The sequence below is a fragment of the Lissotriton vulgaris genome, chromosome 3_1 (assembly GCF_964263255.1).
Source record: "Lissotriton vulgaris chromosome 3_1, aLisVul1.2, whole genome shotgun sequence".
NCBI classification, from domain to species: Eukaryota; Metazoa; Chordata; class Amphibia; order Caudata; family Salamandridae; genus Lissotriton; species Lissotriton vulgaris.
In genome coordinates, this window is record NC_141689.1 from 1,223,628,779 (window position 1) to 1,223,644,962 (window position 16,184).

Consider the following 16,184-nt stretch of genomic DNA (forward strand, 5'->3'; position numbering starts at 1 on the left):
TGCGGAATAGAAGTGACAACATACCGAGAGACGCATTTTAAGAATAACTGGTCGTTTTTTTCCATCGCTCTCAAAACCCACGGAGCTATAATCTCTCAATTTGTGCAGACATTTCTGGAGCAAAGTAAAGGCATACAAATAGACAAGATTACCTGACTTTTCCTACTGACACATTAACAATAACAGACACCATGTTTAAGAAAACAAATACATGCAAACTTTTCAAGTGAAAACTAAGGAAAGAAACGAAAAATAATGACTTTCCAAAAAGTGAAATTTGACCAGTAGAATTCAAAAAGGGGAAACACATCACTGCTGAAGCTCATCCTCTCAATAATGGAAGAAAGAAAATCGAACTACATTATTTGTTGCACTACGATATAAATGTCTTCTACCGCAGCACATTTCAGAGGTCCTGCAGGTACAAGGATTTTCTGAGGTACGAAAGTTCCTTTCAAAGTGAGATGGTCCCTTTGTCAGTTAGGAATACTGACAGACTGAATTTAGAAACGACCCAGTGTGCAAGACTGAGTCACAGCAAACACAAGGAGATGATGGACAGACACTCACCCCCAGTCACAGATCTGGGCTGAATCCATCGCCAGTCTTTACCTCACTGCGCCACCCCCGTTCAGACCCAGCCAATCAGTCTTAAGCCTGTTCCTCAAGGGAACAGTCCAGCCCAAACTGCCAAGCCAGGTCTATCCCTGGACCGGAAACAAGCATCCTGGGACTGGTTTCGGATAACACTCCTCATCAGCCAGGCTACCTTGAATCCAGTTGCAAAGTGAGCAAGGGACCCACGTCTGGGCATACCCTGCCAACTTAAGGCGAACAAAGCAAACACAATGAGATGATGAACGGAGCGCTGAAACTGTTGAGTCACCCCATGTCACACCAAGTCAAATTTATGTTTATAATTGTTTAGCTAGTTGGCTTGATTCATCTAACCTTTGGTGCTATGCACGACCTCTCAACAACAGATGAAGATGTGGAAATACCCTTTTCTTACCTCATGCTGGGAATAGCGTGGTAGCCCAGTCTAAATGTTGTGCTGCCAGAGCTTGCATAGTCTTGCACCATCTTCTCTCCAACAGCATGCATGTGTTCCAAAAGCTTCAGATGGTGGCTTCTCAGCGCTTTCAGACTTGAAATTGCCTCCCATGGTAAAACCAACCAATGGTAACGAGCTTTGGGATATTTGTCTTTTATAACCACGACTCTGTCATCTTTGAAAACCTATTAATCAACACCCCCCCGAGAAAAAGGTTACTTTTCGTGAAATGCATTAAAGTCATCACCTGCCCTTGAAATTCTTTCATTTATGAGGCACTTACATTCTTAATGACTTCATTTACGCCAGTCACGTGACTTATTACACTGAAGAAAGGAGCTCGGGTATTTATAGGAAGCACACAAGTTTGAAGAAGTGCAAACGTTCAACTCCTGACACACTTCTAGGACTGCATAAAACAAACACCACAACAAAATATTAGGCAAAGAACTCTCTAATGGAGCAGTCTTGCGAGGCAGTCCCATGGACTCTTAGACAACTATGAATTCTGCTTGACGCACTTGTGAAGATAGCTGATCAGGTTATGTGCTGCATGACAGACCACCAAGGCCTAATGAGTAGGGTCGGTCTGGCCTCTAGGTAGGACTTTAAATGAGATGAAAAAACTGAGGGGTCTCTCAAAGGGGTGTGGCCGATGTGATTAAAGACGTGGTTTAAAACACTTCGTCTAAAATAAAATGTACTTAGCTTAGGGTGCCTCCCCACTGGTATTTTCCTACTTCTGTCATTATATCTAGATATATAATACAACAAGTAACATTATACCTACGACAAGCCAGGACTATTGGCTTTGCCAATGGTTTTAAGTTGCATGAGATAAATAAGCAACAACTATGGTTACGTTGTATATAATATTGAAAATGCTTCAGTTCTTGTGGGCGAGGTTGTTTTGTAAAGCTAGAGCTGCCTACTTTGGAGCTGGGGAAGCAGGATCGAGCCTCGGTTTGGGCTCATCATTCTGTGATTCAAAAAATGAATATGTCCTTGTGTAATGTACCTGGTGCTCATGACAGCACTCAATACCTTCGGGTCGAGTTCACCTTATATAAAACTGCAAAAAACAAGTTCTGAAATGATCAGACTCTGAAAGAACCATAACGAGTCTCTTTGAAGTTACATCATAAGCAGTGAAGGGTGGTACTGCTGCAGAATTCAGATTTTTTTTCCACCCTCAAAAAATGGAGAGCCTTATAGGGACCCATCTCAGTACCTGCTTTCTAGAGCTGCCGGTGCTGAACACGCGCAGAACCCGGCTCACTTAAAGCCCTGCCTAAAGGGATGGTCTAGCGGGTCAGTTTGTGGGCTGGTTCTTTGACTGTTTGTGAGCCTGATTTGTGATCTGGAATTGTTGCTTTTACTGATATTACCATAAATATTGCCTGAAGCAAGGTCAAATTCAAGCAGACTTCAATACTTTATAAAATACTTTTACTGCCTGTCATTACAAGTTCAAAACTGCCCCACTTTGCAAACCTTACCCACTTTTTTAGCTGTCTAATTCACTAATGGGGACAGGTTTTATTTTGGTGTGGGACCTATTTTCTGTCCATGTCCGATCCTGCTTCCGAGATCTTAAAACGGACGTTTCACTTGGTGGCGTTTCCGAAGGTTGAAGATAAAAATATTTCAATCCATGGCTAAATGGATACTCTGAGTCTCACTGTGTCCTTAACATTTCTACCATTAGATGATAAAACAGAGTCTGGAAGCGGTTCCAGGCGCAAGGCCTAAGATCATCAAATGCAGTTTAGGGCCTTGTAACTTAAAGTTCTAGCTAATCAATTTGTTTGGAAATACAGGATATGCACATAGGAAACAAAAAACCTCAGGTGGATTTTAACACATGAGCTAGCAATTTCTCAATATATCAGCGCAGGTATAAAACTTAACTTTGTAAAGAAATGCCCAAAAGCTTTTTATAGTCTATGGGCACAAATGTGCTACAAAAATCAGCAGTTCTTACCTGCATGTCTGGGTCCATCATGGAGGTCTTTAACCCCTGAGACCAGTGGCCTTGTTGTTTCTGTGTGGGGGGGGGAGGGGAGGGGGATAAGAGCAACAATTGGACACTAATTTACCAAATTAAACTTCATATGACATTAATACATCCAGTTTAGTTACAGGAAATTAATATTCCAAGTATGTAAATCTCCTTTCTCAAAAGGGGGGGGGGAACAAAAAAAGAAGGAAACATATCACCTGGCCCCTCATCCTTACCGCCGCCTTGGCAGCATTCATCCTGCAAGGTGTCCAGGCCACCCCCTTCGATCTTCTGCCCGTTCACCTCTGCACAGACCTTGGCATGGGAGACAGGAAGTGCGGGAGTGCTCGGTCCGCTGCTCCTCCCTCCACGCGAGCCGAGCACATCTAGTTCCGGAAACAAAGGTTCCTAGGAGGAGCTTAGAATCTGAGATACGTCATTGCAAATCTCAGACCCGGTAGCATTTATTCTTTTTTAATGCATGTTTATATAGCACGGACATTCCTTGAAGTTGTCAGAGCGCTGTACAACAGAACCAGCTACTTTACATGAGAGAAATGTTACAACAAGCACTGGGTGAAAATAACAAGCAACAAGCATTTACAATGCAATGGTTTTGCCTTTGTTAAAGTTAGAGCTATGGGCATTGCTCTTGACATTTTTTTATTTATGTTTTTTTTTTAACATAAATAAATGGCATTGTCATTTACAATAGCAGGGCAGGGCACAGGGAAGGGGGGAGAGGAGAGACGAAGGAGAGCTGCGGGCTCAGGGAAAGGGGGGGCGAGGAGAGACGAAGGAGAGCTACGGGCTCTTGTTGTAATGCTTGCTTAGATGAGTTGGTGGATGCATGCATGGGTGCATGCATGGATGGGTGTATGGATGGGTGTATGGATAGATGGATGGGTGGATGGATAGATGCATATATACAGCCAATCCCTCAACAATTTATGCAATCCACCAACCCATCCAACCAACAACCCATCCATTCATCCACCCATACATCCATGCATCATGCATACATCCATCCATCATGCATCCATCCACCCACTGTGTCCCACTCCGACCCCTCTAAATATAACTAATTTTTTCTGATAAAGAGATGACTTTATTCACTAGTATATGCAGTAGTGTGTGGTGGACTTAGTTTGAGTGTTTGTTTCCTGCACACTCACACACTGCCCCTACACATTCACACACTGCTCACCCTGCACACTCACACAATGTGCACCCTGCACACTCACACACTGCAGTCACTGTCACTCTGCAGTCACTGTCACTCTGCAGTCAGTCTGCACTCACTGTCACTCTGCAGTCAGTCTGCACTCACTGTCACTCTGCACTCACTCTGCACTCACTGTTACTCTGCACTCTCACTCTCGCACTCACTCTGCACTCACTGTCGCTCTCGCACTCACTCTGCACTCACTGACGCTCTCGCACTCACAGGCACTCGCACTCACTCTGTACTCACTCTGCACTCACTCTGCACTCACTCTGCACTCACTGTCATTGCACTCACTCACTCTTGCACACACTCACTCTTGCACTCACTCTGCACACACTGTCGCTCTCGCACTCACTGTCGCTCTCGCACTCACTGTCACTCTCGCACTCACTGTCACTCTCGCACTCACTGTCACTCTCGCACTCACTGTCACTCTGCACTCACTGTCACACTCACTGTCACTCTCACTCTGGACTCACTGTCACTCTCACTCTGCACTCACTGTCACACTCACTGTCACTCTCACTCTGCACTCACTGTCACTCTCACTCTGCACTCACTGTCACTCTCACTCTGCACTCACTGTCACTCTGAACTCACTCTGCACTCAGTCTGCACTCACTGTCACTCTGCACTCACTGTCACTCTGCACTCACTGTCACTCGCACTCACTGTCACTCGCACTCACTGGCACTCGCACTCACTGTCACTCTCGCACTCTCTGCACTCACTGTCGCACTCACTGTCACTGTCGCACTCACTCTGCACTCACTGTTGCTCTCGCACTCACTCTGCACTCAGTCTGCACTCACTCTGCACTCAGTCTGCACTCGCACTCACTCGCACTCACTGTCACTTGCACTCACTCGCACTCACTGTCACTGTCGCACTCACTGTCACTGTCGCACTCACTCTGCACTCACTGTTGCTCTCGCACTCACTCTGCACTCAGTCTGCACTCGCACTCACTCTGCACTCAGTCTGCACTCACACTCACTCTGCACTCACACTCACTGTCACTCGCACTCACTGTCACTCGCACTCACTGTCACTCTGCACTCACTCCCACTCTGCACTCACTCTCACTCTGCACTCACTCTCACTCTGCACTCACTCTCACTCTGCACTCACTCTCACTCTGCACTCACTCTCACTCTGCACTCACTCTCACTCTCACTCTGCACTCACCGTCACTCTGCACTCACTGTCACTCTGCACTCACTGTCACAAACACGTTGCTCGGGGCATTTGTTGACAAAGCAAAGCAGTTCCATTAAGTGTCAAACAGGTATGGATGGAGCAGGTTTGCTTTCCCATGTAAGTCTGTATTTGAGGTGAGTTGCATGAAAAAGATGCATCACCTAATCAAAGAGGAACTCCAATAGCCCCCAGGATAGAAGGAGACGCATTCTATGGAGAATGACAATGTGCTAAATGGGGACCCTGCCCCAGACCTGACAAACAACACCTACATCTGACCTCGGGAATTTGTCCTCGGGCCCCAGAGAATAAATCCGACCCTGTCTGAAGCCTTAGGTCGGTCAGCAGGTCGAAAGTAGCAGGGCCGTCATCCCATGCGGATGTCAACAGTGGAAGTGCGCAGTTTTTCTGTCGACCTAAACTTCTACCGCGTTTCCCCTCCACTCCAAAATCTAGGGGGGGGAGGGGATAAATCCCTTACGCTTCCTATTCCCATCAACGAAGATAGTCAAAGCAGTCACAACAGACACACATGGACATGGTCATACACGAGCAGTCACCGAGCAGGAGCTCACACAGACGCGTAGGCGCACACAAACCAGCGGTGTCACCAGCAGCATTGAAGTTTGACAACTCGTCTGGACATCATTTAACAATAGTATTAGACAGGGGGCTTCTTGCAGACAGTCACAGGGCCTCGAGAAGAACCACCCATAGGTCCCCGACAGACGTTCGTAGTCTTTACGGTCTATGGGGGCGGACATTTCCAGTGTCCTGCGGATCCTGCTTTGGAGGTGTTTATGGGATGGGGAAAGAGACGAACACCCCCACCCCGCCTTTTTTTTTTATTCAGTCTTGGTACACGCACTCTTCCTGCGCGCTGGGTTTGCCCTAGTTGCCTCCAAGTTATGAGCACGAGGGGCAAATATGAGTGTATCCAGACCATTCAATCCTTGGCCTCTATTTAGAAACAAGAACATCCCACCCCGCCCCCCCCCCCCCCCCCACACACACACTTCTTCGGGCAAGAAAGTCGTGCCATTTCCAGGGAATTCCAAGGTTAGGAGACAGAGACGACTGCTGACATGACACCGTGCCAGCCCCTCCGCCTCGCCTCCTCCTGCTCTTCCTCTTTTTACCTCACCGGATCGTACCCGCAAGAACCTTATCTGTTTTGGGAGTCGCTGGGCCTCAACCCTCCGCGCTGCCAGATGTTCCTCAATGCCACTCCCTTGCCTACATGTTTGTTGTCCCTGGCCCTTCGGATTGTGGCAAGCCCTCAGCCCACCCTCCCACCCACTCTCACGTGACCAGCCCCTCTGACCACCCTCCTACCCACCCCTCCAGAACCCAGTTTGTCCGCCCAGGTTCCCAGTCACGTAGCAAGCGTGACACGAACTATAGCTTAAGTGAAGAACATTGCCTACAAAAGTCTGCGCTATATAAAATTGCATAAATAAATAAAAAAATAATCACCAGTTGCTTTACACACGTACACACTAATTTTGTTATGCACAGGCAGATTAAGTGATTTGCTCAGAATCACAGGCTGTTGAGCGTCCCTGCCGAGACTCGAACTCTGTTCTACAGCTTCGAGGTTGACCGCTGTAGCCGTTAGGCCACATCCTGGTAAACCTAACCTGAAAGGAGCAATGTTTTTTGCAAATAATATTTACAACACAATATTTACGTCAGGTGATAATTTTGTTATCAATACTCTGACATACAACCAATCTAGTGCCATCCCGTTAAATTCCTGTAGGACTAAAACAGGCCCCTCCAGTTGATATTAAACACAGTCGAGACGCAAGAACACAGAAAGCGTGTTCATGGATGGCCCCAATAAAGCAATGTATGCCTTCTGCTTCAAGGAACCTCTCGCTCATATGGTGGCCGGGTCTCACTTTGCGTATGTCAATGGTTTGCATTTCTTTCCTGTGTGTATGCCGTTAGTGGGTGAAAATGTAAATGGAGCCCTCCGCGGTGTTGTGGCCTACCACGCCAAGCCAAAGGCAACGTGTGGAGGACAGAGCGGCCTCAACGGCTAGGGTACAAGTCAACAGCAAACATTGAAAATAGATATATTTTGCCTTTAAAGCTCTTTGTGGTCTTGTGCTATTCAGTTGACCGCATTTGAGCCTCTATTCCTAGGTAGACGCTGAGATGTGGAAGGCTGAAAGACGATTACAATAAAGAAGAAAATAAGCAATTTTAGAAACGACGCCAGAAACTGGTCAGTAATGACTGCTCTTATAGTGTTCCAATGTTTACCGCACTATATTATTGCACTCATGCTGTATTGGAATATAATCGGACACGTCTTTGTTTGTAGGCCTGAAGCCTCCCTGTGGCTGGCACGTGACGCTGTGTCACTCGTACCTGGAAATGAGGGGGGAGGGGGGGGGCATGACGGAGGTCACTCAGACGATAATGAACTCCAGCACACCGGACCCCGCGCAGGGCTACTGGACGGTGACGCGTCCGCATCAATTATCCCTCATTGGAATCCATGATGCGTGGCCTTTGTACTCAAATCAACCTCGGCAGCAGAAAGGCTACGACCATACAATACCGCCTCGGCCGACAGCCGATTATTACAGCGGCGGGGAATAACACACGGAGTAAGGCCCCCAGAGCCCGTCAGAAGAGATAATAACGAGGCGTACTCAAGTACCACCCACAGACGGGTCATACTTACACACAGATGACCCAAGACAAAACCATCTGTGCAGCGTGCATGCAGCACGCGCGCTCTCCAAAGGGGGTGTTTTCTCCGTGTCCGCGTCTATTTTGCAGTCCTTTTCATACTGCGGTGACACAAATTATAAAGTGTTGTGGCAGCGCTGACACCGCCTCCTGCGCTCCGGCACAGATACCGCAATTCTGGGACTTTCTGAAGAGCGCCCAGGCACCCATAGCTCGTGCAGGTGCTGCAACACCACAAGACCGAACTTGGGTCTGGGAACAACCTGGACGCTTCCTGCAACACCAGAAGACCAAACTCACACAAAGCAATCTCCCAAAGCGGCAAGACCCCCTGGGTCCGCAAAAGAGAAATCAACGCGACAGGCTACTGCCCGGGCGCTGCGTGAGACAGGGGCAGGAAGGCGGGTGCCCTCAATCCAGGACCAGATTCGGGGGCGTTGACGAGAAGAGGCTTTCGGCTGACGTAGCCAAAAGCCAAAAATTCTCTGGAACGCCCCCGAATCTGGTCCGAGATTGACGGACAGAGCCCTCTCCCAATGGCTAGCCTCCATTTATGGAGCTAGCCAATGGGAGGAGGGGGCGTATACCCGACCCCACACACACATATCATAAGGGTTTTTGGCGCATGCGCACTACGTGCGCATCACCAGTCAAAACCTAAAAATGGTGGCAGCAGCTGCGGATAAGCCCCGTCCTTTTGAGACTGGGGGGCGTGTTTTGGTCCGATGACGTCACGGATTGGAAAAACATGAAGAAACATGCCCCTCAATCCGAAACCGACGGGGCTTAAAGGGACAGACAGAGCTCTTCTCCAATGGCTGGCCGTCGTTTAGGAAGCAAAGCAATGGAGAAGAGCTGGCTCGTTTACCTCCCTACGGGAAGAAATGATTGTATGCTCAGCCAAATACAGAAGTGCTTTTCTAGGGCTCATCTGCCTGTCTGGTCTATATGGGTATCATTTTGGAAAACAATCACATAAGCAGAGGGACTCAACAGGGCAGCCTCCTTACTCAGGTCCAATTTGCGCTTTATTAGAACCCTATCTGAGACACTTAAATGTCTCCACGTATCTATTTCCTTCGAATTAAATCGGCTTTGTTTAGCCTAGTGGTGTGTGCTGTTAATATAACAGTCCTCACCGCAAAACCTCAATTAACTATCTTGTCAATAGAAGGAGAAGCGGTCCGATCTGGGGCATTATCAGGTTATAAAATGTATCTTTCCAAGACCCAAATACTATATTCGTCCGGGCTGCTATTAGAAGACACCAGATATGTAGAGTCTGTGATACATTTTGGTATTCAGATCCCCCTTTCTATGCAAAAGGTAAATAATTTTTAATTATGATTCACTCGTAACTAAAATGAAACTTCAACTCGAGCAATGGAATTTCTTGGACACTATAATGTAATTAAGATGATGTTACTTCAAAAATTCTTGCACCTCTTTAGATCGATACCACTTTACTTGTCTGCTGTTTTTGTTTTAAAAAAGTGAAGAGCTCTAGGATTATATTTATCTGGCAGTATAAACACCCTTACCGCGCCATTCGCTTTCTGCAACTGCCAAAGAAAAGGGGTGGGGGGCAGTCTCTTCCAACTTTCAGATTCTGTTAATGGGCGCCAATTGTAGATTGTCTTTCTAAGGTTATGATATTCTCCAATACATGGCTTCTTCAGCCAATATATCCCAAGCTTAGGAAACCAATTTTGTTTCTGGAACCATCTTACTTTAAAGGGACATCAGTTAAAAAAACTGTCTGGGTTTGCAAATATATGGAGGAATCTAAAGAGCCGAATAGCTATCCATTCTAAAACACCGTACACATCACTCTGGAATAATCCAGATTTTTTGGCCTTCACTTTCATTTAACCTACTGACAAATGGCACAAATCTCTCCTTCCATCTGTTAGACAACTTTTTGAGAGGGATCAATTTCGTCTGTTCACTGAATTAATCACAGCATGATATGAATGATATATGAACTACTGGTATATTTAAATATATTCCAATGCAATATTTGTTGGTTAATAAAATCACCAATAAGGAATGGTTGTCAAAGATACCATGTGGAGTCCTTCCGCAGCTCCAGAAGTGGATTGAAGAGTGGGTCTGAGGGCCCTATTTTTAAACCCAATGCGAGATTTCAAGTGGAAGAAACCTCTAGCCTCCTCCTTCCCCATCCCACAGAAGTCTCTACAATTACCTGCCTCCCAGCTCTGGTCCCAGTCGGTCAGTAGTCACAAACTGGCTAGTGTGAAGTTGTTGTGTGAGCGACGCAGTGTCTTGAAGTACAGGTAGGGCTGCTCACAGCTCCACGCCCCCACCCTGCCTTTAATGGCCTATCCCTCCCCCCCCCCAACACCAACTCCCTCTATTGTGTGGCTGTCTGGGAGGAACACACAAAGGCCAAATACCAACTACACCTAGTCATGTGACTCAGGAAACAGGCTGAAGGCACCAAAAGGTTAGGGTAAGAAAATTGCAACTTTCTTACAGTGGCATTTTCAAACTTGTGTTTTAAAATCTGGATTCACCATTACATGCAAAACATGATATTTCTATCACCTCCCAAACAAACGTTATCACTTATTAAATGGGAACGGTAGGCCTGCAGTAGTGAACAACAAAATAGTACGTTTTTGACTACCAGGACATGTAAAACTTAAAGTACATGTCCAACTTTTATATTACAAAGAACCCTGCCCTATGGGCTGTCTAGGACCTACCCTAAGAGTGACTTATAGGTAATAAAAAAGAAAATCTAGGCTTGGCTAGGGGATTATTTCGACAAGTTGATTTTCCAGTTTAAAACTGCATACAGACTGACTGCAGTGGCAGGCCTGAGACATGAATTAAGGGCTACTTAAGTTGTGGCACAATGAGTGATCAGGCCTACTAGCAGCATTTAGTTTACCAACCCTGGATATATAATATAGCACTTTACTAGGGATTTATAAATAAGTTAAATATGCCAATCAGGTGTAAGCCAATATTATCATGGTTTAGGGAGTGAGCACAAGCACTTTGGCACCGGTTAGCACCATTAAAGTGCATAGAGTCCTAAGGCCAACAAAAACGAATAGCAAAAATACCAGGGGAGTAGGCTAAAGGTTTGGGGGAAGACCACCCTAAGGCTGATAGGTCTAACAGGCCCTGAAAGACTATACAAATGGGGCAGCTAAAATAAGTCTACATGTTTTCGATGTGGGGAACATATGGCAGATATAATTCATTACTTTGTAGGGGTGTAAGCAGCTTTGGGGACCAGGTATTTTAAGAGATCCCTGAAGTGATATAAAGGTATACCCATTGCCAGAGTTAGTAATTTTAGGCTGTTGAGGGATGATACCTGCAAACGCTGCTGGACTCGTATTCTGTATGATAATTAAAGCAAGATTTTGTACAGCAAGGTTATGGTTGGATCCTATTGCCCCATCTGTTAGGTCTTGGTGGAACCAATTTTCTGAAATAAGTGAGATTGAAATCAATGCCATTAAAGGTAACCCAGATAGAAAACGACTTAGACAAACATTAAACCCTATGATTGACTGGATAGAGAAGCAAAATTAGCATACTGTATAGTGATTATAATATTTGGCTTTGTAGACTTTTTTGTCATCTCGTATTAATCCCTTGAATCTAGATATTTAGGTACTCTTGTATCTTATATGTATTTAGGATGATATGTTATTTGGATTGATTTATTACTGTGCATCAACTGTATGTACATATAATACAATTATTTAAAAAAGGAACACATCTGTCTTGTGCCCTCTATTTGAACTGTGTTTCTGAGAACAGGTATAAACTCTCATTACTGCCTAGCAAAATGTTACACACCACTTCCTTAAGCCTGCAATTGTCAGGTAACGCCTGACTGCATGTAGGGATCAAAATAAGCAAGAGATGCTTAAATGTGGTTTGAAAATAGATTGATCAGGGCTATTAGATCTTAGAACTGTATGAATACAATTGAGTTATCACCTGAAAACACATTTTCTAACATTGGCCTGGTGTCACTGAAACATCTTGGCTTCAGTACAACCTCCTCTAGCCAAAAGAACCAGACCACAAGCAGGGGGCTGAAGACAGAAAATCTCTTTATTCCTCTAAATCTACAAAAGAGGGGGACACTATCTCCTTAAAAGCACAGACATGGTCACTGATGCAGAAGACCCACCCATCTTGCTTTCCTCAGGCAGTGTAGCTTCTCCTTGACCTGGGTGCTCTTACTTCACATTGGCACCTAGACTGGGAACGTTTGTGGCTCCTGAGCACTCTTCATTCGTCAAGCTGTCTTCTCAACAGTTTTTCAAGTCCAAGGACCTTAGGCTGTTCATTTTGTACATTGCACGTTCACCCATGCGGATCTTGGCACTGAATAACAGATGTTTATTGTTACCCAACTCAACTGTACTCAATTTATCGATCTCAGAAGGATGAAAGGCTAAGTGGACCCACAGGGATTTGAACCTATGACCATGAGGTCGAACGCAGGTCCCTACAGTCGACGCATTAGTCTACTAAGCCACGAGATCCGGCTTTTGAGATCGAGCAGCTCTTCCCTACAGGTGGGTTCAGTCCATTGACAGGCAGGTAGGTCTCTCTTCCTTTCTCAGATCATGAAGCGAGTGACCTCTGCAGGCTTTCTCAGACTTAGGACCAGACTGGGGAGAGATAATAGCATCTGAGCAGATATTACTCTCCTGCTCCATTCTTTACCTTCCATTCATAGGTGTCCTCAGTGTCTGGTGGATGGAAGTGAGCCAAATGCTTGGCCTTCCTATATCCTCCTAAGATAGGCAAGGCAGACTGCTGGGTCCAATTAGAAGGGCTGCAGTTTTCAAAAGTCCCAGTGTTACTTCAATCCTGAAAGCATTATTCCAGTTTATGCTGCCCATTTGCACAGGTCTGCTGCCTAGAGTCCACGTGGAAATAGACTGAGCTAGGGCAGGTGTAATATGTATTAGTCATGCATTTGGAAAGCAGTTGTCATGGGAGGAGGTCAAAACACCAGAAACAGTGGACGGTCGCATGTCACTCAGACAGGTGAACTCTGCTTTAAACCAACTGTAATGGGCAGGCAAACTCAGACACTTACGAGGTACAACTGTTTCATAGAAAGGGGAAAGGAAGAATGTGTATGAAGAGGCTGAGATGTCCAAGATGGACATCAGCAGCCAAGCACAACAGATATCACCATTTTGTGCCGTACACACACAAAAATGTGTAGATCAAGTCAGGACAAGTAGCTCTGATCCACAGATATCCAAAAGACCCATTCAAAGATGGAAGGGCATACGTAAAGCAACAAAATATAGATGATCCACGCTGTCTGATAAAAAAAAACAGACAATTCTAAAAAGAAGCGTCCATACAACTTACAAAATATTGTATGGATTCAGCACATGGTAAATCATGGGACTCTTGGATATCTGTGTATCAGAGCTACTTGTCCTAAACCTGATCTATACCTTTGTATGTGGAAACATCTTGTTGACAGCAAAAAAAATAGGTAAGAACATTTTATAGGCTACAGTGTAAATAAATACTTTGAATAACAAAACCAAAAATTCAAATTGTATTATTCATGCCACCTTTGGGTCATAATTGAGTAAGGCATGATTAAACATATATGATGAAATGCAATTTTCTTTATATTAGTGCAAAACGGAATGGAATGATTTGGGAGATAGATTCTTCATTCTAGTTATAAAAATAATTTATTGTCATCACTGATTTTTTTGTTTGCTATTTCTTCCCCTCTCTTTGCTACCAAGAATATTTTGTACTATTGAATATAATTTTGATCTGAATTGTAAAAATAATCGGGTCACACAGTTATATATATCAAAGCAATACTATTTCAGGGTTAGAGAAAGAAGCAGAGAACTCTGGGTAGTTCCCAAGTTTAGGTGGAGAGCAGCTCCTGTATAGAGCACCCTGCACTGCAACAGCAGCGAAAATCTGAATATATACATGCATGTATGTAGGTGTGTGTGTTTTTTAATAGTGAATTTAATAGGTGTATTATTGTTTTCTTGTTTCTAATTTACAGCCTTGAAGACGCTCTCTTTTGTGAAGAGCGAAATGAGTTGGCTGTAACTCACTTCACTGATCATTAACTGAATGAGCGAATAAAGTTCATGCTAATTTTACTGAAGAAAGAGTATTTTTTAACAACGAATTGTATTATTCTAGATGAACTTGACTGGAATTTATAATTTACAGAAAAGATCTGAGACATTCAGATCCAGAGAACCTAGCTAGCTATTGGGACATTACACCATTGGGTCTGTCTTAGAAAAACAAAAAACACATTAAGACAGGGAAAGAAAACTTTTTCTTTATAGTCCCCTCACTCACCGGAGTTTCCTCACGGTGACATGCTTCATCATAGGGGCTTCCCAACCCGCTGCGGGTTGAGGCGTGCTACAACTATCGCAATTGCGTAGGAGCACTTTTTGTGAGAACTATGTGTGGTGTGATGTGAAAACGGGGGAAGTGAAGTGGAGTGATAAAGGTTAAAAATATCCTACTAGTGGGCTAAACTAACTTTATTCAGGCTCCTAGCGGATACATTAAAAGTGGGGTGGTTACCGGGTACGCTGGTTCTATTATGAAACACAGTGCCCTAGTAAAAAGTCAACTAGTTTCGAGCTGTACCCCTCAGCTCTTCTTCAGGACTGCACAGGGTCCCGCCCTGTGAGTACCACTCCAAAAACAAAAAGATTTGTAAAAGTATGCCTACATTAATTGTTGGATATACATACTAATTTTCTGCAAATCGTTGGCATATCTGTGAAGAGAAAGCATATTACCAAAGTTACGTGGTCAACAAATAAAATAATTACTGGGTTCTCAATGATTTTTCTTAATGTGGCAAAGTAGTGTCTAAATATTTACAGAAAAATTACTTAACCCTTCACCCGTTTTTGTACACACACTCCAAAGACGAGTGATCCCGAAGTGAAGGAACACCCTAATGTGATTTATCTATGACACGATATGTACATTGACGTTAGAAAACATAAATGCGGCGCTGTACTAGGTTCAACACAGGACATCACGGACATACAACTGAACGGAGAGAAAAAAGAAAAAGAAAAACATACTTTTTCAGAGGCTTAACTGAGCCTCAAGGTCAATCGCGGGAAGATTATGTCCCCGTAAACATCTAAATGGTAAAATAATCAAAGTTTGGTACAGATCGTAAATACTTTGGTATCGATATAATACGTACTTCGTAAACGAGTGGACCTTACCACTGTCAAAACAGATCTTACTTGTTACGGGGTTCTTTTGTTGCGGAAAACCTAATCGGCTTCCCTTGAGACCGGCGGACTTCGTCTCACTCTCGCTGGAATAAACTATCCTAATCCTGGTCTTGCTTCCGGGTGGGTAGCTAGACCGCGCATGTTATGAAAACATGGCCACTCGTATTGGAACTAAACGGGAGCCATCTTTAAATTCTCGGGAAATTTTCAACACACACTTACAGATGTAAACAAACAAGTGAAGGGACTTACGATTATCTCGAGGTGTTCATTATGCGATCTTTTTGTGTAGAGATCTACTGGCCATAATCATTCACAGATTTCTGATACTGATGGACACGGGTCCTGTATGTTATTTATCATTGTTTTGCCAGGAGGCCCCAGGGAATAGAATCATTTAATCCTTGAGTGTCAGTTTTTAATTTATACACCCACCGTTGTTCTTTTTCTAGGAGACGATGTTCCAGATTGTCTTGCCCATACAGTTTCTCAAGGACTACCCACTTCATGTCATTTGGCGTGTGATTGTGTTCAATGAAATGGGATATCATCTTTGTCGTGATCTTTTTCCGTCTGATGTTACTTCGATGTTCAACAATTCTGGTGCTGGCTTTTCTTGTTGTCATCCCAATGTAATGTAAATTACAATTGCAGGTAATCATATACACTACACCAGAAGTATTGCAATTGGTGAAATCTTTTATTTCCCAGGTC

The 16,184-nt window shown here is 44.5% G+C and overlaps 1 protein-coding gene across 3 annotated transcripts in view; it reads right to left on the reverse strand.

Annotated features, from left to right (window-relative positions):
• The window catches only part of APTX (aprataxin), a 216,008-nt gene that overhangs the window by 40,475 nt on the left and 159,349 nt on the right, over nt 1-16,184 (reverse strand). For all 3 annotated transcript variants that reach the window (XM_086961687.1, XM_086961688.1, XM_086961690.1), the window contains 2 exons: nt 3,039-3,098; nt 1,013-1,239 (listed from right to left, as the gene is read on the reverse strand). In XM_086961687.1, the coding sequence (XP_086817813.1) occupies nt 1,013-1,239; nt 3,039-3,098 (287 nt within the window). The remainder of the gene's footprint in view (nt 1-1,012; nt 1,240-3,038; nt 3,099-16,184) is intronic.